The following is a 25,879-nucleotide window of genomic DNA, read 5'->3' on the forward strand; positions in this document are numbered from 1 at the left end:
ACAACATCTAATCAGGCTCCCAGTGTAGCTGTAAAAGAACCTACTTGTGTTGAAACCCAGAAAGCATAAGAAAGGTCTCAGGCCTAAACAGGATTTCAGGCCTATTCCAAGGTTTGTTAAAACCAATAAGCAGCTTTCCAATGTCTTTGATAGGAATTTAATAGTTTATCCATGGCATGTTTAAACTCTCCTGCCAGGCTTTCTAATCCCGTGTGTGATTAGCTACAGCAGACAACATATTAAACTTCTCAAGGAAAATAATCTCATAATGCTTAGCTCTTGTCTGGCTTTTTAGAAATCTTTGTATGATTATTAATACACTCATCTAATAATAAGAACAAGAAGCTGACACATCCAAAATCCTAGCAAATTCAATGGGATGGCTTCTACTTAAATTCAGAGTACTGACAGACTGAAAGAGTGGATTCTAATCACAATTCTTATTTTGCTCTCTTAAGTATAATTCTTTATATTCTTAATTCAGACTTTGGAAATATGTCTCTAGGTTCAAGAGGGAAAAGCGACATCCAGAATAAATTTTTTTATGGCTTTACATAACAATTGCAAAATAATGTCATTGCAATGTTTAATGAAGAGGGTCAATCTTGTAACTATCCTTATTTGTCCTTCATCCAGACATTTCAAGTCACAAACTACAAGGCTATTCCTTTAGCTGACCTTGATGACAAATCTGAATAGAAGTCATATTTGAGTAAAATTCCTAACAAACTTGGAAAAAATGTTGTTTGCTATCAACTTGTTACCTCTTCAACACATCTTTAAAAAAGGGTTACATAAATGCACACAACCAACACACCTAGGATCAGACTTATTACCATACAGTTCTCTCCTTCTAGTTTTTCCTTTTAAGATGTCACATGGTTAATTGACACTGGATGTTGGAAGATGCATATGTGTTTATTATTATTTATTATTTTGTTTCAGTTGGTTTATAATGAAAGATAACTATTCAGTTCTTCCTCTGGGAGGAATAGCTATTCATGTCTGTAGACATACTGTTATTTCCTTTCCAGAATTTTCTTCTGAGTGGATTTTTTTTTAACTTAGTTTAGATTTTTGTTTACTTTGCCAGATTTTTCTTTTCAAACTGCTTGAGCAGCCTTAAAGAAGTGACCTCTACCTTTCCCACACCACACAACAAAGTATGTCACACCATTTCCTCACGTGCATTTCTGCAGTCTGCAGATTAACCAGTAAGGTATTTGTGCACATAAGATACTGCTATTCTATTAGAAATTATTCTTCTATTTTATCTTCTTTTGTTTCCAAGATAGGAAAAGAAGAAAGACCTCTTGTGGCCAGGTTAAGCACATGGTTCTGCTACCTTCTATAGTAAAACAATTAGTAAAATCTATCACAACAGAAACTTTTTCAGTCTTATAAACATATTTTACAATTTTGAAAGAAAACACTACACAGTTTATTTTCCTACTGCAGATATTGCAGAGAAGTTGTGTTAAGCAAGAATGGCTTTCAGATTGAATCTTGATCTTCCTCCTTCCAGGCTGTGCTCAGAGTGCATGGTGAATTTGTTTGCTGAAGTCTTTAAAAGAGAAATTTTCGGTTGTGCTCCTTATAGCTGCAGCTACTTCTCTACCAGGATTGGTGTGCACTGGATTTCTGTCTGTCCTAAGCATTTGGAGGCACTACACTTTGCTGACCTTCTTTCAAATAGCAACTTTGCTGACCTTCTTTTAATTCTTTCATCTCTCATTAGAGTAGTAGGCAATAATGTGGGACAAAAGTGTTAAGACAAACCTGTTTAAACCACTGGAGACCGTCTTCCATTCTAGTCCATGGCTGTGGAGGTACCTGACAAGGAAAAGAGTAAACACTGCTGTCCACCACTTTAAACCTTTCAGTGTATCCCATGTAGGGGTGGGAGGTATGTATGGAGGTCTTCTATTTGTAAAATATTTTGTCGCATTTATTTCTCTTCTATGAATAGAGGGAAAACAACTACAAAGTACAGACAAGATAAACAGTCTGAAATAGCAGAAAAAATAAAGCAGGTGAAATAAATTTACATATAAATTACCCATGTAAACTTTTCTGTAATAATATTTTTTCATTAATAATGGAGAAAATATTAAATCTAAACAGATTTTCAGAAGTGCAGCTTTCCTAGCATAGTCTATCATATTATTTAAATTTTGTTTTTATTTGAGTATCAAACTGCACATTTTTCTTTAATTAAATTGCAGATCGTCTAGTTTGTTAATTTTCCCCAAATAAAAGATGGGTTTAGTAGTAGCTGATGCTGGGAAATCATCTTGAATCTAAAATTTTAATTACTGACAGATTTTCAAAAGTGCAAATAATTCTAGAAGACACAAAGGTTTTATTTTTAGTGGTACCTGTCGCACTTCACTGATTTCGGTCTGGAACAGGACTGTGTGTATGAGCATCAGAATTGGCTCTGTGGACAATAGCGAAGGAGCAAAATATTGCAGTTGGCCTCCTGCAGCACAAGCTTTAATTTCTCTTCAAGGATATTCTGGTAAAACTGTGTTGGGCGTTAGGATTATTCCGTTTGTTTCCTTCTCGTGGAATTTTATCCCATCTGTTGCTAAGAAACAGTAACTACCAATACTTAAGAGAAAAAAAAAAGATGTGTCTGGGAGGAGGAGGAGGGGGAAGGGTGCAGCTGGCTGCTCTCTTTACCTGTGTGGTTTTCTCTTTGGAAGGGCAAAGATACCACAGAGAGAGGCTGGGCTCGGCTCCTCTCCCTCTCTCGATGTCGGCATCGAAGGGGAGAGAAGCTGCGGTGGCCGCAGGGAGAATTCGCCGGCACTGCGAGGTTCCGTCTCCCGCTGCCTTCCTCTACCGTGGGTGAGCTCTGCTCGTGGGAGCGGCACCAGAGGCCTCACTAACACCCTGCCCCGCTAAAAAAAAGACCTTTTCACCATCTGATCGGGTGCCTCAGGGGAAACCCCGGGATTCCCGGGCCCCTCCACACTGAAGGGGAAGGGCATCCCATGAAGGATGCTTCAGGTGGCATTGGCAAGGTAGGATTCACTTCCCTAGCGCTGCTCACAGGGGGCAGGAAAAGAGTTTGCATGGGATATTTAGCCTTAACTCCACCCTACAGATTTCAGTGTGAAACCCCAGGAAGTTCTGATATTCTTTAAACAAAGTGTGCCTGCTTTGTGTAAGCCGAGATAGTGAGCTATGTTGATCAAGGGTTTCCACAGGTACAGGGAGGACACTGCCAACTGGGACGTCACCTTCCCTGGTCCCACCAAAACCCACTTCCTGCCACGGAGACTGGCAAGAAAGGGAAAAAAGTCAACCAATTTCCTCAGAGGTGCTTTGTTCTTCTGGTTCTTTTTGTTGTCTCTGCCGTTGTTGTTGTTTGTTTGCCTTGTTACACATACACATATACATACAAGTAAAGAACTGTTATTCCTTTTCCCATATCTGCCTGAAACCCCCTTAATTTCAAGGTTATAATCATTCAGAGGAAAGGGGGCCTTTTTTTTTCTGTTCCCACCTTCCTTCACAGACACCTGTTTTTCAAACCAAGACAGACCATAGGGGCATAAGGAGCTGATCTCTCTTGAAAAAAGGGGTATATTTATCCAAGATTTGGCTGGATCCAGTGACTAGCAAAATCAATAGGAAAGGCTTTAACCATATTCAGTTGGATGTCTGTGAGGGTTAATAGATTGGACATATAGTTACCTTCCAAAATGAAATGATACATAGAAATGCAAATGGTTATAGAGACAGATGTTGCAATAATGCAAACACAGTGTAAAAATACCAAACTCAGCCATAAACCCTGAGGAGTTTTGGAACGTAAGAATGAAGACTAAAGATCATTTCTTTTTTAAGATACTATTAATGCATATGATTACCCAGGTGTATCAATGAATGGGCCTACAAAAATGTTATAGGATGCTTGGCAGTTACAACTACTTCTCTGTAAATGATGTCTGTATGCCTCCCTAGTGAAACCAAATGCCCAAGGGGGATTTCAAGCTTAGAGCTCCTGTAAGTTTAGAAACAGAGAAATTAAGAATTAGGAATCAAGAATCAAGAAATGCTTTAGCTAAAAAAGGGGGGCTGACAAAACCTTATGAAATGCTTACTGCTCCCACAAGAGCAGGAAGAGACCGAGGCTGCAAGGTAAGATAAAGAGCTAGAATGTGTAAGCAGGATGCAAGGACAAAGGCACCATGGGATAAGGGGATTCTTCGGACCCCTAAGCTGGGAAAAATGGTACCAAAGTCTGAAAGATGGTCAAAGGACTAAAAGGAGCACATCCAAGGAGACAAGGTGAAAAGTTCAGCTGAGAGGAAGATCACTTACTTCAGACCCAAAGACCCCCAGATGACCACCAGAGTGACCAACAAGGAGCAGTGCACAGCCGCAAAGAGGCATGGAGCTAATTTTAATATGAAGTGGGGACAAGAAGGGTTAGGAAATGAATATGTATTAGGCGTATTGAGTAACCCTAGTTTGTGGAGAATAAAAAGAGAGGGGCAAGTTTCCAGGGTGTGTATGTCTTTGGAGGAGATACCCCCCCATGCACCTCAGTGCTGAATAAATACACCTGTGGGTTATAGAGTTTTCTTTCCACATATCAGCTTGCTCTTCAAAGACAATTGATATTTCTTTATCTTTTGCAGGTGGGTGTGCTAGGTCTGATATGAGCTATTTTTGTGGAGTGGACACATTATTTTCTGTCACTTAGAGTCAAATGCTCTTTTTTTTTTCTAAATCTCACACACTTAAAAAGGTGTTATTTGCTGATTTCAAAGAATGAAAGTGAAAAAGCAGTGAAAAAAGTTTTGGTTTGGATTTGAACTCTGCCATCCACCTGCAAGTTTTTCAGATTTGTCTGATTCATGAAAGAAATAACTTCATTAATTAATATATTCCTATATTCCTATACTCATATATTAATATATGAGTATATGAATATATGAATACATGAATATATGAATATATTAATAATAGCGCCAATTAATATATTCCAGTCTTTAACTTCTCCTTTCTAGGCATATCCACTTGCCACCACTTTTTTAAGTCTTTTATTTTTGGTTTTGAAATGGCATTCACCATTATTATTCTTTCATGCTAATGGAACTCTTAAAGGGCAGTTAGATTTAGTCAGTGCTTTCCTCCGATGGATCATATGAAGATAATATATATGGTGTTTTAGATGCCCTTTATATGATTTTTAAAGGCATTCTGGACATAGGTACAAGACTGTTACTGTTAACCACTAGATGCCACCATTGCTCCTATAAAAGTGATCCAGTTTACGTCTGTGTCCATTAAATCCCACAAACCTTCAACAGACTTCTCTGCAGTGTATCAAAACAGTGGAATAGTATTGAACTAAAAATACAAATGCACATAGGTACACACCTTATATTCAATTTCTTTATAAATTATTTTGATAATACACAACACCTTGAGGTCCATTTTCAACTCAGAAGTGTGTGAAGGGCTTTGTAATCCCCTCTCATGGTGATTATACCTGCTTGTTTTGTGACAAAAATAAGAGCTGTCAGATCTGAGGAGCTGGCACTGACTGGAGTAATTTCAGTATATGCATAAGCAATATAGCGTGTCACTTTGTACCTCCACAACCCCAGAGCAGTAAGTTGACTGAAAACTTAGGACACCATGATGATGGGGGTCTCAAGGAGCCCTTACCACAGGAGGCTGTACCGCACATGACTCACCACAGCCCAGCAACTCCCAGCTGTTTGCATGGGGCTGGAGGGAAGGGATGGGAGGTAGTATTTTGAAATGCAAGGCTCCTAAAGAAAGCTGAGATGCTCATAACACTGGTTATTCCTAATGCCATTGTAAAGCCTTTCCGGAGAACATCCATTCCACTTAGCTCGTCTGTTAGTAGCTTGGGGAAGACAGACACAGGATTTGCTACCTTGTTGCTCACATCATAGAACATCTTGGTGCTTTCCTACATCCAGACACAACACTTGGGCTGCTGTTTCTAGTGGCAACAGCTGGAGTGGATGCCTAGTGCCTTACTGATTGGTGTTATGAATGTGCCAGCTTGTGTGCACATGGAGAGGAAATTAATGACGGACTGCTTGGACAGGACACTCAGTCCTGAAGAAGCCATAGGGTATGCTTCCTGAGCCTGAGGCTTCCACATCTCAAAAACACAAAAGCACACAGCCTGCTCACTGCATGTGGTGGAGTCACATGGAAAAACTGCAAATTACTTTAGTAAGTGACCTCTTTGCTGCTAAAGGTTACGCAGAGTAGACTTGCATTGTTAGGTGGGTAAAGCAGTATCTGTCTTTTTCCGAAAAGGCTTGAAATTTTTCTCTCACTCTTCGCGTACTTTTGCTAACATCACAGAACACCAGCTTCCATATTCCTCACACTGACATGTGTCTGACAACTGATAAAGTCACGGGAAGTGATAGACAACGCCACAGATTAGCCACAAAAAAGGGTGGGTTTGCTGAAAACTATCATATGGTACTGGATCTGTTGTATCGATGCATTTCAGTGAAAAGACAAATGGATGTGAAGAGCAATTTATGGCTTTTTGTTGGAGATAGACATCTAGCACAATTAAATAAGGGATGTATATAAATGTGGAGGATATGCTAGAAACCTTAAACTTCAGAATTAAGACGGTCCCTGTAGGTACAGCGTCCTGAACATTTAATTCTCGCTGTCACTCATCCTGGACTGTGGACAGTGTCGTTACCCGGAGGTCAGGAGGATGAGGAAGTAGTGCTCCAGGATCTTGGAGCTCATGAGAACAAATGTTAACAATACCAAAAATGCTAACAATACTTATACTAATGATGTACTCAGGCCGTGGGAATGCACGCCACAGGGAAAGACACTCTTAGCTGGAGAGTTGTGACCAGTCAGGGGCAGAAAGCAGAGGCCAGAGCGGGGGCAGCGGAGAGGGCTTCTCCCGACACGAGATCCCGGACCTCCCTTCCATGACCACCCCTCTGAAGAAGATGACCGGGCGGAATGGTCCTGTCCGGCGCCCCGTGGTCGCCCTCGGATGCTGATGATGAGACCCCGGCCTCGCCCGCTGAGACAGCGGGTCCGGGAAGCACCGCAGGATCAGAGCTAAGGGAGGCTGTCGGGGAGAGCCCCACCCCTCCGCACCGCCCGGGGGACAACCCCGGCCTGCCCCCCGCCCCAGCGGGCAGGAGGGTCGCCGGCTGTCGGAGGGGCCCGTCCGGGTGCCGAGGCCGCGGCGCGGGGCATCCGCGAGAGGCATCTAAAAAAATCGTTTCCTTCCGGAGCGGCGGCGGCCGCCACTTCTCCGGCGCGGCTCGGGAGCCGGAGGCGCCCTCCGGGGTGAGGCGCTCGGCAGCCGCGGAGGAAGGCGGCGGGCGCTGCGCGGGGGCCGGGGCGGAGGAGGCTGAGCGGTGGGAGGGGCAGGGAGGGACCAGCCGCGGCGGGGACAAGGTGCCAGCGGAGCGGAGGCGCCGCCGCCGCTCTCGCTCCGCCGCCCTCCCGCCCGCAGAAGTTTGACTCGGGAGCAGCGCAGCCGCCCGGGCCGCCGCGGCGGGGCAGGGACCCGCGGCGGGAGACGCCGCTCCTGAGGCCGCCGCGGGACGGGGGTCGCCTCCAGCGGGACTGCTGCTGCTCCGGGAGCCGCCCCGCCCGCGACATGGCAGCGCGATCCCGGAGACCCTGGCTGAGCGTGGTGCTAGGGCTGGTGCTGGGTTTCACCGCCGCCTCCTGGCTCATCGCCCCTAGAGTGGCCGAGCTCAGCGAGAAGAAGCGGCGCGGCGCCAGCCTCTGCTCCTACTACGGCCGCGCAGCGGGGCCGGGGGCGGCCCGGGGCGCGGCGGCGGCGGGCGGGCAGCAGGCGCCGCCGGGGGCAGCGGCGGTGCTGGGCGGCACGAGTTTCAGGAGCAGCCCCTGGGAGCTGCCGCCGGCGGCGGCGGAGGGCACGGTCTCCAGCCCCGCTGCCGGCGGGGAAGGGGAGCCGGAGGAGGAGGACGAGGGCGGCGAGAAGCGGAGCGGCCGGCCTGGCGGCAGCCACAACGGGAGCGGGGACTGGGGGGGAGCCCAGGGCTGCACCAAGCCCCGCAACTTCCTCTACGTGGGGGTGATGACGGCCCAGAAGTACCTGGGCAGTCGGGCGGTGGCGGCGCAGCGGACGTGGGCGCCCTCGGTGCCGGGCCGCGTGGAGTTCTTCTCCAGCCAGGGCTCCGCCGCGCCCCCCGGGATGCCCCCGCTGCCCGTCGTCGCCCTGCCCGGAGTGGACGACTCTTACCCGCCGCAGAAGAAGTCCTTCATGATGATCAAGTACATGCACGACCACTACCTGGACAAGTACGAGTGGTTCATGCGGGCGGACGACGACGTCTACATAAAAGGTGACCGGGGCGCATCCCGCCGGCGGGAGGCAGGGAGGAAGGGGAGCGATGGCTGGGAGCCCGGCGGAGTCCCACGGTGGGTCTGGGAGAGACTTGGTTCCAGCCTGGGGCGGGGAGTGCATGGGGTGCCTCGACCTGCCACCGCCCCGCCGGCGTTCGCTTCCAGCCCCAAGTGTGTGGGGCCCGGGGACCCGCCTCATCCCTGGGGGAATCCCGACGTGCCCGGGCCGGGCCGTCTCTGTGGAAGCCGCGACTCATTGGAGAGCCAAAACTGCGGGCTGTACCACGCCGGGCACAGTGAGCGGTCCCTTGGATGGGCGTGTGGTCCCGGTGCTGCCGTCCCCGCCCTCCCTTCCGTGGCGATCCTCCGGCCGAGCCTCTGCCGTGCTCCGGCGGAGAGGGTCTGGTCCCAGCGGGCGCGGCGGGCTGCGAGGCGGTGCAGGACCCAGCACCCGACCCACCGCAGGGTGTCTGGCGGTCGCGCCTCGCCCCGGCCCCCGGTGGGTGCGGGACTCCTCGGCAGCGGTGCTGCTGTCGCCAGTATCAGCTCCCCGCCTGCCTCCACCCTGGGCTGGGCGAGCGGAGTGGAGCTGCTGCTCGGTGCCTCCGGGCAGCGCCAGCCCTGCTCCCGTGCGAGTTTCATTGCACCGGTAGGACGTGTTGTTCTGCAGCCTGCTTCCTTTTGGTCCGCGCTTGAGGCTGGCATTCCCGCACTTAGGAAAGGGAAGCCCAAGTTGAAAGCGTAAGCCCAGGTTGTGAGCTCAGTTGCTTACACTGTAGTAAGTTCATAGGTGGTGGCTGTACCCTTCCCCGTCTGTCAGTTAATTTTGAGTCTTTTAATAGGCTGCTTGCTTATCAGTTGTCATTCACCTGTCCAATAGTTGCAGATGTACACATGTATATAAATATATATACACACATTCTGTCGCAGACGTCAAGTTGTGTTTACTCTGAGCTCATTTCGAAGTTGTACTGAGCTTGTCTTTAATGGATTCCGTAGCACCAAATTAAACCTATCTGGAAACTTAATTTCAAATAAATATTGAACAAAGTTTCCTAAAATAACTACCTAAGGGATTTGGAGGAAAACTGTATAAACATTGTGGCACTGGAACTATTTGAAACTAACAAGAGTTTTACTCTCTTTCCAAGGATTCTGTAATTAAACATGTTTTTCTTTATTCATTTAGATTTGCTCTGGTATTTTCAAAAGACAATCATGTTAAAATATTACCTGGTATTTCCCATCCACTCCCTTTCCTTCTCCACCTGGAACTGTATTGTCCAAATTGTCCAACTTTAGGGACTTTTATACTAACAAGTGCTTTCCATCAGTATTGTTTGAACAGAACAAAGTTCACTGTTAAAAATTAAGTTTTGACCATATTCCAACTTTTTGCTGGAAGGAAAATTTCATTGTAATGTTAATTTAAAAAAAACAAACTGTTAATTTGTCCAAAAATGTTTTCCATAAGGTGTAGAATATTGCTTTGGAAGTAATTTCCTCTGACAGTCTTGGGTACCTGTTATATTTTTATAAAAGCTTGAAGTACAGGAAAAGAGACGACTGGTAGAGTAGTCAGAGAAATAACAGCAATCTTGTCTTTTTATCAGGTGAAAAGTTGGAGGAGTTTCTTCGCTCACTGAACAGCAGTAAACCTCTGTATTTGGGGCAGACTGGTCTGGGTAATATTGAAGAACTCGGAAAACTGGGGCTGGAGCCTGGAGAAAATTTCTGCATGGGAGGGCCAGGAATGATCTTCAGCCGGGAAGTTCTCCGGAGGATGGTGCCACATATAGGTGAATGCCTTCGAGAAATGTACACCACTCATGAGGACGTAGAAGTGGGCAGGTGTGTCCGGAGGTTTGGAGGAACTCAGTGCGTTTGGTCCTATGAGGTAAGTGACAGTGTAAATTGCAGTGTGCTATTTGTTTACAGAGTTTTCCATCTTACAAGGTAAGTAGCTGTATCTGCAATGTCTTTCCACCTAAATTATCTTCCAGTGTTTGCATCAGAATGTGAACTGCAGACTGTAAGGAAAAAAGAGAGGAAAACGATCACAGCATTTTGTTGCAATCATATTTATTTCTACTTGTGTCTTACAGCTTTTGTTGGTCACAATTACTGCAGCCATGTTGCTATGCTGTAAGTTGCTAGAGCATTACCTAGAGGATTTCAAAACAATCCTTGACAGGAAGCTGTTGTATTTGATATATATATAAGGTTCAGGACAGATTGTTTTAAGCAGTCTTTTCAAGTTTGGATAAGCATGAGGCATATCTGCTTGCTCTGCATCAGTCTCTTAAAATATATTGCGGCATTTGAAGAATTGCCTGTATTTTCTTAATTACTCAGATGTATTTTATTTAAGTTTGCTATTGACAAAAGCAGAAATAGGTGTTGTTTTGTTTTTTTTTACAGAAATGAAATTTGTTACACCGCCTTTCTATAATAGTGTTTAGTAATAGTGTTTTTCTTAGCATACAACAGTGTTAAAATGGATTAAGAACACAGTTACACAGTGTAACAAATTTTTCTACCCTGAACTAATTTCAGTTACAAATTACTTCATTCCGTAGTAGCATTTTCTAAAGTAATGGAGGTCTGTTGCAGTACCCAAAAGTTTATCTGCAATGCCATAACTAAAATTCATGCTGATTTCCCTGGAATTATTGTAGTAATTTGCAAGACAATCTTCACTGATGAAAATAGGCTGAGCATACAACTATAAGAAAGGGTAAGGGGTGAAACCTAACATGATGAATATTATTTCACTTATTTTGACCAATTCTGTAATATTAATATGTGCTTGCTCTTGTGGCACTCCCTCATTAATCAGGAAAAATCCATTTAAATGGGCTGCAGAAAGAGGTTATGTGGTATTTAGTGTCAAAAAGTCAGAAAAAATACTTAATTTTGTGTAATAGGATTTTTCTGAATGGCCCAGGGAAGGGTGACCATTTATAAATAGGTTTAGTAGGATACAGTGTATGCAAACAGGTAAATGAAAGAAAATACTACACACTTAGTACTTATTAGGAAACATCTTCTTTAAGATGAAAGATGGTTTTGGAGACTTTTTTCATTGTGTGCTGTAAATGCCACTGTGAAATAATACTCCTGTTGCTCTGGCAGAGTGGGGAAGGCATTTATGGTGTTGATGGAAGTCTATGTAGAAGAACTATGTAGGACCTTGTGGTTCCTTGTCAGACATCAAGACGGCATGGTACATCCACAGCCTAGTGTTATGCTCTGATGTGTTTGGGCTGTGTCTGTACAAGGATATTTTCCAGTCCTTGTGGGCATGTGGTGCTTGCTGATCAGTATCAGGTGACAGTATTAAGATTCTGCCTTGACAGTTGTATCATGGTTTTGCCTTTGTTTTTATTGCTTGACTTGGGGAAAAATCTATGGAAGGGAACCAATAATATTGTCATCATGGTTATAATTTATTTTGAAGCTGAATGTCAGGAAATGTTCACTCCAGGCATTGATCTTAAGCGGGATGGAACAAAAATACACAGTTTTGGAGACTGACTTGTATGAAAGTCCAGAAGCTCAACTTTTCATGGTAGGATTGATACCTGGAAACAAACTTTCTGAAAAAAAACCTCATGCTTGCATGGGACCTGGAATAGAGTGACAACAGTCTTGGTTGTCTGTTGCTCTTGAAGGATGTGGGTCTATGTAGTAAAGAATAGAAGAAGAAAAAATATATTGAGCACTGCAATAGTTCCTCCTAATTTCTGACCAGTATTTCTGTCTGATTCTGAAGAATCTTTGTTGCCAGTGCAGAAGCTGCTTGAGAAAATGCAGATGATTAAGACAAAGCTGCTTAGGATGTTCCTAAGCAATAGGATCCCAGCATTAAACCTATTTAGATTGGAGGGAGTGAAATGAGGTGTGTAGAGAGAGAAGCTGCATTTGTGCTTTGGCGTAGTTTGTGCTGTGCAACTGTATGATACTCTACCTCAGCAGATCTGTGTGTCACAGATTGCTAGATTATTTGGTGAAAAGAGTGATTTTTTTTTTTTCCTGGGGCACTGAAACTGTTTCTGTGTGCTTTTTAATTCCCGTGTTAGATCAGAAAAACTCTCTCTGTGCTAGAGGAGGAATATTCCTTCTGATACATGTGCACAAAGTCTAAGATTGGGGCCAGGACTTCCTGTATAGCCAGTTGCACTTTTGTCCTAAAGTCCTCTTGTTCTATGTAAGTATTAAACAGTCCTGTTGAACTGCAAGATTATTATGAACTTAGTTGATTTTGTTTCTATGTATTGGTAAAGATCAATGTAAGCTGGAAACAATTAAAACTCATAGGAGCTATTCAGCTCCAGAAGAGTTGAATCACTGTTGCCTTATTTTTTACTAGATTTCTTTTCTAAGAACTGGATTGGAAAGTCAAAGACTTGCTAAGAAAACCTGAAATGCATGGTGTTTGCTGGGTGGCTCAGCTGGTGTAGCTGACTGGTTGTGAGAGTTTGTTCTGCTGCTACTTAGGGTTAGCCAGCAAGCATATGGTAGCTTATATGCATAATATGCCTGCTGACAAGGAGAGGGTAACAATTTGGCATTCTTTTAAGAATTTTTTTACAATTTTTTGTTGTAAGAATGAATGAGAAAAGGTTTATGAGCCTGCAGTGAGCCATTTTTATGTTGAGCTTTCTAGAGTTAAATTCTAATTCTGCCAGATTTGAAGCCAGGGCTAAAGATTGGGTCTCCCACATACCAAGTGACTCACAGCTGAGGTGATGAGCCTCTCTCTGTCTCTGCTGATGGAGTTCCTCCACTCTAAATAAAGAATTAGTCATTAGCTTGCTGACAGAGTAAATCTAATGACAGTGTTTTTAGGGTCCTTGTGAAAAATGGAGGACAGAAAGAGGAGGACATTCAGGTTAGTGTTTCTTTTTGATTGCTGTCCTCTGATGGACTTGTGCAGCACTCTGTGAGCTGGAACAGGGGCACGATCCACTTTGCTGAGTATGAGCATCAGGAGAAAAGTAGGTGGTCACAGCTGGAAAAGTGTCAAACTGCTTCTTGAGAGCAGCTTGGATTCAAATTATCTGGAAACAACAGTTGAACTGTAGCCTAAATCTAGTCCATTTCCTTCCTTCATGAGGAGGAATCTGCTAGAAGTGTATTTTGGATGGATCATTTTCTTTCTACAGAAGATCCACCCTTGTTCTGCTATATTTTTTCGATTATGTTTTATTTTATCCTTAGTTTTCATGATGCTGCAATGATTGAGCAGTGCAGTGATTATACCTCAATGATTGAGGTATAAAACTGAAAAATTTGTCCAAAGTATCTCTGTAAATAGTCTGCTAGTTTTTGTAAGGTCATAGCATCTTCTGCTTCCCCAAATAAGAAACTAAAGATTAAAAGGGCCTTTTGATTTGTTTTCAGAATGCATATTTCAAGCTGTCACTCTCTTCCACTGATTTTGAAGCCTTCAAATGGTTTTATTTTAAAGGAATGAAGAAATTAGCATTCTTTTAGTGAGTCATGTGTTTTCCATTCTTTTGAAAACAAAAGTATAGCTTTTAAACTGAGATACTGTGTACTCCCTCAATTTTCTGTTTAAGAGGAACTTGAGTATAAAGGATGATTTGAAATAAAGAGCTGATTGCTTTATCTCTCTTCCCTTCCCCCTCCCTTTTTGAAAAAATATATTTTGGGTTTCAGAAGACCATTTTGTAATTTATAACCTGAGATTTGAACAGATTAAATAGTGTAGCTTGATCGTGAAATAAAATTCTATGTATGAAATAAGTGACTATAACAATTGAAGGAGGCACTGTCAGGGTATAAATATTACCAGAAAATGTGTTTTTTTAGAAAATGAAAAATGCAGCATAAAATGTCTAAAGACAATTTATTGGTGTATTTGTAACATATATTCAAATGCTTGCAAAGCTTTTCTTTTTGTAGTCTTTTTTCCCTTTTTATGGATGAAAATCATATCTAATGTTTTAAGGTAGAAGAGACCCATAAGGATTATCAAGTCCAGTGCTTGCTATGTTCACTTTAGAGTTAAAAACTACATTCCTCCAAAACGTCCTGTACAGTCCTTTGGTATTGTATAGACTGATGTTGAAAGAAAATATGGTACTTTGTACATACAAGTAGTTCACTTAAATGATATATCTATTTTTCCCAGGTTTTTTTCCCCCTTTGTTTCCAAAGTTCAAGGACAACCATAGAGTACAGTCTCATTACTGCAACACTCTTTTAGTAAAACAGCTCCCTGATATCCTATTCATTGTTGATTCTCAGTAGTTACAGTAAATACTGCTGTAAATTTCATGGGAAAATGCCTCTATGGATCAAGCTGTGTGCTCAGAAACTTTTCTTTTACAGTACATTGGTATTTTGACTGTCTCTGGTGGCACTGGAACTTCGTAAACCATTTTATAGCTCTTCCTCTAAAAATACTTTATGTATTCTGTTTTAATTTAGGTTGTCCTTCTTGATGTGTTTTAATATCTCATTTGAGGCTTTATCTTTCTCTTTGGTGAAGATCAGTACTAAGCTTTGGGTTCAAACAGCACCAAACAGAAGCATTAGAAGTGTGTGTGCCTTTGATGATGATAGGATGGTATTTTGCTCATTTTGGGTATTGGAATGATCAGTCTTGAAGCAGCAGTGCCCACCCCCACTTAAGCTGTTGAATTTGGACAGCGTCATTAGGTAGTTACATAAACGCAGCCAATACTTAAAAAAAACTCATGAAAACATAAAGTCAGCTATCAGTGATCCTAGAATAAAAATGCTTTGAAGAATCGACTCTTGCAGTAGGGGTCTCTGAGAGTATATGAAGAAAAATCAGATGATCCCAGAGGCCTTTGACCTTTTTGCATAAATGGACATTTTCTGATACAGGATTGCTTGTGTGCTGTTGTTAATTGGTAACTGTTACCAATATCTATCTATTCGATTAGTGATATTAACTCTACTTAAAAATTTTTTTTACTTTAAGTGATTCTCACCTGGTTAGAAAAATGAGTTGTATTTTCATGCTGTTGTAGTATAATGTTTCTGTGTGTACATGATACAAATAACTGTAAATCCTTAAATTCATATCCTATTGCTGTAAGCATGGTAGTAAAACAGGTCATTACTCTTGCCCTATGTGGCTCTGTCTGGTCCTCACTTGAGCTGCCAGCCCTGACTGTGCTGTGCAGGCTTCCTGCTCTTTCTCTGGCTTTCTACATAACCTCCTGTCATTCATTTACTTTTTTACATGGGGAATTTGGGGAGACTGCCCAAGACCACTGCCTCCCTTGGGTTCATGAACCCTGGGTGCTCCTTAGCCCTTCTTGATTCTGCCATGATCAGCTTGTCTGGGAAGCTGAGGAATGTCATGGTGGGAAAGCAGAGTCATCCCTGGGAATTGCATGTTCCTGAGTCATCAGTGTTTCCTCATGTGGCTCAGTACAACTGGAAGAGCTGGAGTTACCATTGTTTGGCGTCTTTATTGTGACGGATGGCATTCCCTACCATAGCTACCACAGAGTTGTGCAGAAGAACACACAAGCCTATGGCAGTGCTCCATTCTATGAGGGTATCTGATCTGTGGAGCCAAGGGCTAAAGAGGGCCATTTCTCACCTGGTTGAGTGCTAAGGTCTCTCACATTTCTGTCCTGGTTTCAGGTTTGGTGTCCTGTGTTTTCTGCTTTGCCCCAAGAGGAAGTATTGCTCGTGCCTTTTTGGAGTTTTACAGCTGGGTAATTATGACACCTGGTGCTGGGTTACCAAGATATGGAAAGACTCTGGGGCATGTTTTCATGTCCCTGGTATAAAGAATGCATGGCTACACCTTCCTTCTAATATGTTTTTATCTAACAGCAGCCCTTTGTGTGGAGGACTAAGTGGACTAGCTAAGAGCTTTAGAGTCAGTTGCAAATGTTTGAATATTCTTAAAGCAAGTATTCTAATGTTTTTTCTTTTTAAGAGTAAGCTCTGATTTGTTTTACCAACGGATCCCACAGACAAGAAGAAAAAAAGTTCCTAAGTTATTAGAAATGTGTCTTTAGTTCTGCTTATGTGTATCCTGAACCATGTCTTGGTGTCTCTGGATGTTTAAAGCTAACCATGTTAGATTTTTTCCCTCAAGTTTGCTGTCATTTTGTTGGAAATATTTTCTCAAGACTTTTGTGCTATTGAATACATCTAGGTGGTACTTCCACAGATGTCTAGTGCAGAAGTCTAGGTGTTCAAATGTTTAAAAGAGTGTTTGTCATGAGCTTAGGCAATTGTGGCACAAGTGTTGTAAGAGATAGCTCGTGTAAACCCATCAGATCATCAGTCTTTACAGTGCTCTATTATTGTACAAGAAGGAATAAACTTCATTTTTAAAATGACAGAAACAGATGAATAACTGCATTAGTGTCAGCTTTAAGTGAATTTATGAAACAAAGCAAGATGAAACCCTTATGTTTATTTTTTTTTCTCTGAAATAGTTTTTATAGTTTACCTTAAAATCAAGTAAACCTAACCACACAGGAAGCATTAGTTCCTGTAGTTATTTCCAGAATTATGCTTTCGAAGTTTTGTCTTTCTTACAAGTTCTAAAATAACTGCTTCACATATATATGTATGACATATACAGATCTGATTGTGGTAATTTATGATGTTTTGACTAACATTTTTTTGATTGTCCTACTTCAGCCATTCTGAAGTTGAATGGTTAGTTGAAATGAAATAGTAGAGAGTTATTGAAAGCGTGTTTAATCTTTTCGAAGACCCGAGAGCCCACAGGTTGTTTTTTCCTGCTCCCTCCTGACCCCCAGTGTGGGTGAGGTTTGTTACTGGTTCTGGGCTATTCTTTGTTTCACCTCTCATCTCAATTTAGAAAAATCTCACAGAGATAACTTTTTCCTGACTTGGACTTTCCAACTTCACATCTTTTGAGATCAAAAGACATACTTCTACTGAAATAGAAAATGCTCACAAAAGAGAGAGGCTGGAAGTTGTAAACAGAGGGAGTTACAAAAATTATTTGAAATAAAAGCTATTAAATGTTTTCTTGAAACCTAATGGAATACTACAGTAGGATATGTCTTTTTTCAGAAGAATAAGCTTTCTAGCTACTCTTTCAGTTTGTATCTTTCTTGGGGTTTTCTTCAGGTAGACAAGGAGGCATAGAATGTAGCTGGTTCATTTGAAGTCTTCTTGCTCTATTTTACAGTTCTCATTACCAAAGTGCTTGCCAGCTCTTTTCAGTTCTTATGCGAGAAGGCATATATTAACTCATCATCAGCATATGCGGCTGTACCATATTCTCTGCAATATGTTTTTATTTAGTCACTTTCATTGCATTGCATAGCACAAAATACTTGAAGAATACCTCACATATTAAAATTGTAGCAAGAATTGCTAGCTTTGAAGAGTTTATTCCATCAGACCAGTGCTAGGTACTGATTTAATCTCAAGATGAGTGCCAGGTTGGTCACTTTTTAGTACATATTTGGAACCGGGGAGCAAATAAATGTGTAGTTCCACCCTCACTGCAATATTTTTAGCTTCTGGGTATTACTCTAAGGAAAGATTTTTTGGCTTGCCTGTAAGAAATCTTTTAAAGCATTCATATACTTTCAAAAATAAAGAACATCTTGAGGTATAATTTTAGGAAATTCTGGAGGAGGATAAGCAGCCTGGTAACTGATACAGTCTTCTTGAATGCTGTTTTATGTATGATTTAGTCTCAAGATGAACCTAGGAAAATAGTTAGTTGTTTGTTTATTTTTAAATGTAGGGGCGTTGAGATATGTATGTTTCCATTATCTTTTATGTAGTACTCTTGAGACACACTTTCAACACATCGGTTGAAGTTTTACCTTTAGTAAAATGAAAGCTAAAAAATATTTTTAAAAAAGTCTTAAAACAAGTCTTCTGGAGTATGTTGGTTTAACCATACAGTTGAGTACTGAAAGCTGAAACCTGAGGTTCTGACTGGACAGATTTTCTATTTGGTTTTAATTTTTAGTTTGTGATATTTTATTTAGAAACTTGAAACTATTCATTTTAATAAGTTTAAAATAGGACGGTAAGCTTTTTGTTTGGTTGGTTTGGTTTTGTGTGTGTGTGTACTTGTTACTTTGAAGGACTTTATACTTTCAGGAGTGCTTTAAAGTGCTTCGCAGTGCTTTTAAAACATTTGAGTCCCAAAAGTGGTTTTTCTTTTTTTTTTAAATTATTATTTTTTTACAAATATTCAAGGACAAGTTAACATCTGAAGGGCAAAGAAATCTCATCACCAGGGACACTGCTTCTTTTGACCCAGGATTTGCTGGTATAAGAGAGGTGCTTGTTCATGGGGTCCTTTCTGAGTGCAGCATCTGTGAATGAGCTCCTCATGGTGTACAAACAAATGCATTGAAGAAATGCAGCATTTCTTTACCAGTATATGTGGCTGCAATGCTGTGGAAATATATGTGGCTTTTGCTGCTGCATGAGGCATACTCTGTAATTCGTTGTGCAGGGAAATGTGCATGTGTGCATATGCATATGTTTGAAGTGTGTGCCTAGGTGATAACAAAGCCTCCAGGGACATCAGTGGAAGTCCTTTGGAGAATAAGATGTGCTTCTAAGTAGTTACTGCAGTCTCTCCACTGTAAAGCTTAAGAATTTAGCTTTCAGTTTGTTTTAAATTTATCTTTCCAGTTAGATCTATGTCCTTTGATCTGCATATATGTATTTTCTTGACTTCAATTTAACATAGCTTTTTTTAGCCTTCCTTGTAAGCTTTTTCTTTACTGCTGAAGACTGTAGTACACCTATTATTATAATGACTTTTCGTCACAGAAAGGACCCATCTGATGGACCAGCTCTTATCCTACAAGAATTGCACAAGTTCCTATTGTTGATCGTGACAAAACACAATGACTTTTTATGTCATTTTTTTATCAATTTGGGGCAAAATTTTCTGAAGTGCAGTGAGTTCCAGAAGTGAGAGAATTTAGCTACAACAAACATAGTGAATGACTAAGCTTCTAGGAAAGTGCTTATCTGAGCAAATGAAACAGTTTTGTTATGTGCTTTTGATGTATATAATTGTTGTTTTGAAAAAAACTGTTAGGTATGAATCTGGCCTGCAAGAAGGAATGAAAGCAGGTGATAGTATTCTGCATGGTTTTTTCCTGTGCTATATTTTTGTGGTTTATTTTTTCTTCTTTTGGTAGAGGGAAAACCTGAACCTAACTGAGGGTAGTTGAATACAATATAAAATATTGTCAAATGGTACAAAGTAATTTTGAACAACATAATACTGAGGGGTCCAAGAGGGCCATGTAAGTGTATATGCATTTCTTTTGTGGGATTTAATGCTTGAGGCTTGCTTAGAGTTATAGAGTGTATCTGTTACATCCTTGCAAAAATGGATTATTGTTTTTCCTTTCAAGAAAGAATTCTGTACCAAAACTATGGTTTGGTGTTCCTATTGCCATAGGAAGTTGGTGCTCATGTCACCTCTTCCAAATCTGTTAACCTTAGTTTTTAGTCTATAAAGTCCACCTTTCCATTCTTAAATTCCTAGCCATGCTGTGGTGCTGGCATGTATGCTTAAATGTGGCAACTCTATCATAGTAGGGAGATATAAATGATGTATAGTCTTCGTGGGGCAGAGAGCCTTGAGAGAGCTAAGATTGACCTTCTTTTTGCAGTATGCTTATCAGCTTGCCCAGCCTGAGCTTCCTAACTCATGGCTGGAAAAATGTTTTGAACAGCAGTGGCTTTATTATTTTATCTGTACTCCTCCTAGAAAAACTGACTGCCCATGTCTTGGATGGGTGGACTCTTTCATGGGTAAAACACTGGATGGCTGGGCCCAGACTGTTGTGGTGAATGGAGGTAAATCCAGTTGGTGGCTGATCGCTACCCCTGGGCTTGACTTTGGTGCCAGTTCTGTGTAACATCTTTATTGATGGTCTGGACATGGGGATTGAGGGCAATCAATAAAATTGCCAATCAAATCAGTAAGTTTGTTAGACATCACAAAGCTGGGTGGGAATGTTGATCTGCTGGAGGGTAGGAAGGCTCTACAGAGACCTGGACAGACTCGATCAGTGGGCCAAGTACAAACTGCATGAGGCTCAATAAGGAAAGGTGCCAGCTTCTGCATTTTAGTCTCAGCAAACCCATCAGCCCTACAGGCTGGGGGAGAGAGATGCTTGGCAAAAAGGGTCTTGGGGGTGCTCACTGAGAGCCAGCTCAGAGTGAGCCAGCATGTGCCCAGGTGGCCAAGAAGGCCAATGGCATCTTGGCCTGAACCAAGAATAGTGTGGCCAGCAGGACAAGGGAGGTGATCATCCTCCTGTACGTGGAGCTGCTGAGGCTGCACCTCAGGTCCAGTGTTGGCCCCCTCACATCTCCAGGACATTGAGGTACTGGGGCTTGTCCAGTGAAAGTCAGCAAGGCTTATGAAAGGACTAGAAAACATGTCTTAAGAGGAATGGCTGAGGGAGTTGTGTTTGTTTTGTCACTAGAAGAGGAGGCCCAGGGCAGACCTCTACAACTCCCTGAAAGGAGGCTGAAGTGAGGTGGGGGTCAGTCTCTTCTACTGTGCCTGCAGTGATAGGACCAGAGGAAATGGCTTTCATCTCAGACAGGATAACCAGATTATATATTAGAAAAAATTTATGTTAGTTGCTGGGTTAAGTCTTTCAGTTATATGGGAAAAGAAACTGCAGTGAGTAGTATAAAAACAGAATCATAAAGAATTGCTCTGTTGCTTTTTTATAAGCAGTTTAAAGAATTTTTTTTTTTGTTGTTTCGTGGTATAATTATTACCCTTTGGTCACTGTGGAAAAACAGATAAGAATGAGAAATGTTAAATAGTTTTTGGCATCTGTTAATTAATACAGATAATAAGACAGCAATGCTCTTGTATTTAACAGGTTGAAATTTCCATTCATTCACAGACTCTGAGGAGGTATTTAAGATATCTTCCACACATCCCACCATTAGTTTTTTATAAACACACTGAACTCTGTTTAAAATAATAGGATTTTCCATTTTACTTGTCTTGTGCCTTTGGAATATTGTTGTATAAATGCAGTTTCTTCAATAAGTAGTGCTTTAAACTTGTTTGAGGCAAATATGCAGCCAGTTTTTCTGTGAGCTGTTATTATTTACTTTAAAGAGCTCTTGTATCTATATTGATAAGATACTATTAAGGTTTCATTTGGTGATTTATCAGGATTCACAATCCTACTGTTCCCTTAATCACCTTTCCTTTGACTTGCCTCAGTCTCTTTGGATTTTTTTTTTAAATGCATGATCAGGATTACATATGGTACTATTGTGTGGGAACATACATATAAGTTCTACTGTGATGCTCTGTGTTCAGCCTTGAGCCTCAACTACTGTGGCTCAGGATTCCATTTATCATTTTTAAGGCTTTGTCACTCTGTAAATTCATCACTATTTTTCAGTTGGTTCATACTGCCAGGTCAGTGTCATCTTTGGCTGTTTTTACCCAGTGAACTTCTGACTACAGAACATTCCAGTTGAGTTAAAATTTACTAGTATAGTAGTTGCACTGTTTAATCCTGTTGCTATTGGAAAACTGTGCCATTCTAAACATAATGTTGCAATATCAGCCAAAAATGGCCTTTTCTTGTGTAAAGGGAATGTTTTTGGCCCCCACTGTGACCTCCACAGCAAAGGCAGATGCTATGGTAGAATGAGAGGGAATGTGTAGTATTTTGTGCTCATGTCCCATGTGGAAAATGCCAGCCATTGTGTCCAGTCTGCTTGTACCTCCTGGCAGGCAAATGGTTAGTGAATAATAAAGGTTTTGTTTCACAAAGAGCTAAGTCACATTATGGTACTTGTTGGGGGCTTTAATTTCAACTAGAGGAAGCAATTCAGTGCATCTTAGAAGGAAGTCACCTTTTGGTTTTTCAACTTTGTCCTTTGTCATTTGCCATTTTCTTTTCTGCTGTTCATTGTTAGTTAAATGACTCCAAATAAACATGTAGATGACCAGAAACTCCCAGAGAATTATCTTTGAACACTGGAATTCCTTTTACAAATCTGTAATGTGACTCTAAAGCTGAACATCTATGAAAGACAAACATACTGTAGTTTCCCATTTTGCTTTGCATCCTTTGTAGCAAGGACAAATACTTGCTGGCAGCTTGAATACTGAAGTCTGCAGGCAGAGTTGATGTTTCTGGCTAAAGTATGTTGACTGTGTAATACAGGTCCTTTTGTGCTATGAATTCACACCTAATTTAGAAAAAAAAAACAACACTGTGTAGTGTTCATGAATGCTTTAATTAATGAAAAATTGAAGATTCTAATTAATTGTTTCTAGAAATAAAGGTTGAAGAAGTGTGTATGTATATGTGTGCACACACATGTGCATGTAGATATGTATATATATGTGACAAATGCTAGCAGAGAGTGCCACTGCTTTTCAATGTGACAGCTGGAGGCAATTTCCTTGAAATATCTAAAATATACGAAATTTTAAAAGAGGTTTTTGGCTAGGTTGGCAATCATGTTCTTGTGAAAACAAGACTTGCATAAATGCATGGTTTTTTTCCAGTGTTGACGCTTCTTCAGAGCTTTTTAACTTCAGTTATAAGTAGTAAATATATGTGTGTTAAATCTTATGTGTGCCTATATTTCTTAGGCAGTTTAGTTCATGCCTGTGTGTTCAGGTTGGCAACAGTCCTGCAACTGATACCAAACAAATGGCTCAGTCATTGCAGTGCAGAAGCAGTCTGCTCCTGCCAGCTCTGGCAGCTTTCTTGGAAGAGAGATGTCAACTTTTGCAGAACTTAGCTTTTCCTAAGTAAATAAATTATTGCAAGCTGTAGACCTAAAACTGCCTTGGAGTCTGCTTGCAGTGATCTATGTTACGTGCTGATATATCCTTCGGTATGAAAAGATATGTTTTCAGTGCCTTTTTGGCATTCAAAAGATGAGAAGAGCCATAAAACTCTTGAGGATGCTCTGAGGGCCCTTAGTATGTACAGGCGTTAAAGCTACTGCCTTGTGAAGGGTGTTCTGAGCCAAGATGAAATCAGTCCACCTTCTCTCTTTGCTCTGATAAAAATCACTATCCTTTTATGTCCTTAGAGCTGTAGAAGGGAACCTGTGGCTTGTAGGAAAGATGTGGCCCTTGGATTTGTCATAGTCTGCAGCAGCTTTTTTGTGTTCTGCTTTTGGGTGACACAAAACCATGTGGGAGCTGGAAACTCACCAAAATGTTTGGTTCACCAGGAGTCATTTCTCCCCTACAGAAAGTTTGTTTCCTCTCCTATCATGCTGCACTTGCTCTTTGTGTACATCTCTTTAGCCTACTTTGTGGGAAGTCTCTTTAATTTAAAGTTCAATTAAAAGTATGTCACATACTGAATATAGTGACTTACTTTCTGCCGTAAAATTTCCTCCTTGCTCAGAACTTACATTCCCTTCATCCTCTGTCTCTTTCTATGACTTTGCCCTTTGTATTCTGTTGCCATTTGGTCTCGTTTGCAGTAAATTTTTTTCCTCTGACTATTGCCTCTGCTTTTGAAGTGACATGAAAGCCTATAAAACCATACAAAATTGCTTCGTGTTACTGTGGAAATGAAACTGTTTCAATAAAAGTTGTGATCTGTCTATAAAAAGAAAAAAAAAATCCTGCTAATGAAATAGATGTGCAAGGCAAACATATTAAAGGAATGATATGGGCTGTTAATATATCCTTCAGTGGTTTGAACACACATAGAAAGGAGAGATGTCATTTTCAGTGCATGAAACATTAATCACTTTTGGAGGTTATTAAGGAGGAGGTTTTTTTTTCTAGTAGTTTATGAGCTTTTTTTTTTTCCACCAAGGTCCCTGGAAAATAGCTTTTAAGTATGCTGCTTATTTCAATCAAGAAATATGTCCATAGACACTTCTTAGCCATATTTTCTACCTCAAATCTTCAGATTTTAAAATTAATATATGTATTTTCTTAAGAATACTGTCTCTTATGTTTCCAGAGAAAGTCCTACAATTTTTTAAATGGCTTTTTAGTTTTGTAGGAAGATGACAACTGGAAGGTTGGGTGCAGTATAGGCTACTGTTGTGTCAATCTGTGGTGCACTGCATCCTGAAATGAAAGGGTATGAGGCTGTTTTTTCTCACACAGCGATAATGGCATTAAAGCTGGTGCTCTGCCTTCTTCCTTCTGTGTAACCCCATTGTGCTGACCAGCTGAATGCCACTGCCTGAAGTGTTGCTTTGATACTAGACAGATCATAAGATAAACTCAATTTTCTTGGGGCTTCCTTTGTGTGTCCTGAGTATTTTTTATTGTTTTATTATTATTTGTTATTTATCTTCAGTACCTCTTTTCAGTGGCAAAAGGTCATATAAACTGCTACTGAATGTATAAGACCACAATTTTTTATACATACTCTTTTTGTTCACTCATGATCCATAGTTCTTCAGCTCTTAAATATTAATGACATGTAGCAATCTTCATTACAAATTTTCAAAACCTGAACAATGTTATCTTCATGGGACACATCTTCAAGGTTTTGCCTAATAAGAGGACAGTAATAGCTTTTAGAAAGCATTTTTAATGTTTAATAATTTTATACACATTAATACCATAATGTTCTCCAGATGGTGAAATCACAAAGCAATAAAAATGCTTTCACCTTGGTAATGTGTGTGTCTCCCTGAATGCCTGAAGCCATTTTCTCTGTTCTAAAGCTTTCAGATGTAATCAGTTTAATGTGGTTAGTTTTCAAAGTTAGTTGGATGGGAGACTTATGGAAGACATTAAGTGATTGAAAGAAATTATCTTGGCAGTACCTGGTGCATTTCTCACTTTTCTTAATCCACACTCAGGGAATGCCTGCAGACCAGAGTGAAGAGTGGAGCTCTTCAGGTACTGCTTGCTTCCTCTAGAAGAGATATCAATTGTGGTTCTGGCAACTAGTGACCCAAAGAAATCCCTTGTTAATCTACTTGACAATCTTCATTTAGCTTTTTCTGTTTTATGGACAGCCTACATAAATCTCTTTGAAAATTGTTATGGTATTGCCATGCGTTATTAGCCAGCTCAACAATATTAATTTTTTAGCAAAATGGATTCTTGTCCTGTTCAAGAGCTGAACTATTTGGATTTCTGCACAAATGATTAGAAAATATGCCAGTGTTCAAATGGTTTGTGATCTTCATCGAGGTGACTTTTTACTGTGTGTGTGCATTGTAAGTAATTGGTGGTAGGCAAAACCAAATTGGTTGTTTGGATTGGGAACTGCTAGTGCATGCTGTTAGTTCGGTTGCAGGGTTTCTCTAACAGGATTGTGCAGTGTTTCTGAAATGCAGGTACAGAAAAAAATATGTCCTTTAAGAGGGCCTATGCTCTCCAGGCCAGGTGCTAGCAAACTCTGCAGTGCTGAAGTGTTGGGAGCATCACATGCGTGGCTTGTACATCTGCACAATCACCACTGAAGATGGAATACAAGATTGAGAGGTGTTTTTATTAGGCAAAATGAGGATACCTGAACAG

At 41.2% G+C, this 25,879-nt stretch overlaps 1 protein-coding gene and 2 long non-coding RNA genes across 4 annotated transcripts in view; 2 read left to right on the top strand and 1 right to left on the bottom strand.

Annotated features, from left to right (window-relative positions):
• Positions 1-1,472: 1,472 nt before the first annotated feature.
• On the bottom strand, positions 1,473-3,607 carry LOC111941759 (uncharacterized). Its single transcript, XR_002870238.2, has 3 exons — positions 2,686-3,607; positions 2,379-2,590; positions 1,473-1,833 (listed from the first exon to the last, which is right to left on the bottom strand). It is a non-coding gene; the product is annotated as an uncharacterized LOC111941759 (long non-coding RNA).
• A 3,949-nt stretch (positions 3,608-7,556) lies between these two features.
• The window catches only part of CHSY3 (chondroitin sulfate synthase 3), a 139,582-nt gene continuing 121,259 nt past the window's right edge, over positions 7,557-25,879 (top strand). The window contains exons 1-2 of the mRNA XM_086868215.1: positions 7,557-8,372; positions 9,987-10,270. Coding sequence (XP_086724341.1) covers positions 7,658-8,372; positions 9,987-10,270 — 999 coding nt within the window. The 5' untranslated portion in view covers positions 7,557-7,657. The remainder of the gene's footprint in view (positions 8,373-9,986; positions 10,271-25,879) is intronic.
• Positions 15,871-25,879, top strand: part of LOC147648366 (uncharacterized) — a 36,048-nt gene continuing 26,039 nt past the window's right edge. Inside the window, exons 1-2 of one of the 2 annotated variants that reach the window (XR_015280604.1) lie at positions 15,871-15,937; positions 16,027-16,100. This is a non-coding gene — a long non-coding RNA (uncharacterized LOC147648366). Of the gene's footprint in view, positions 15,938-16,026; positions 23,210-25,879 lie in introns of those variants that run through there. The other variant, XR_015280603.1, reaches the window with a different exon arrangement.

Source organism: Cyanistes caeruleus, chromosome Z (assembly GCF_971803275.1).
Source record: "Cyanistes caeruleus chromosome Z, bCyaCae1.hap1.1, whole genome shotgun sequence".
NCBI lineage: Eukaryota > Metazoa > Chordata > Aves > Passeriformes > Paridae > Cyanistes > Cyanistes caeruleus.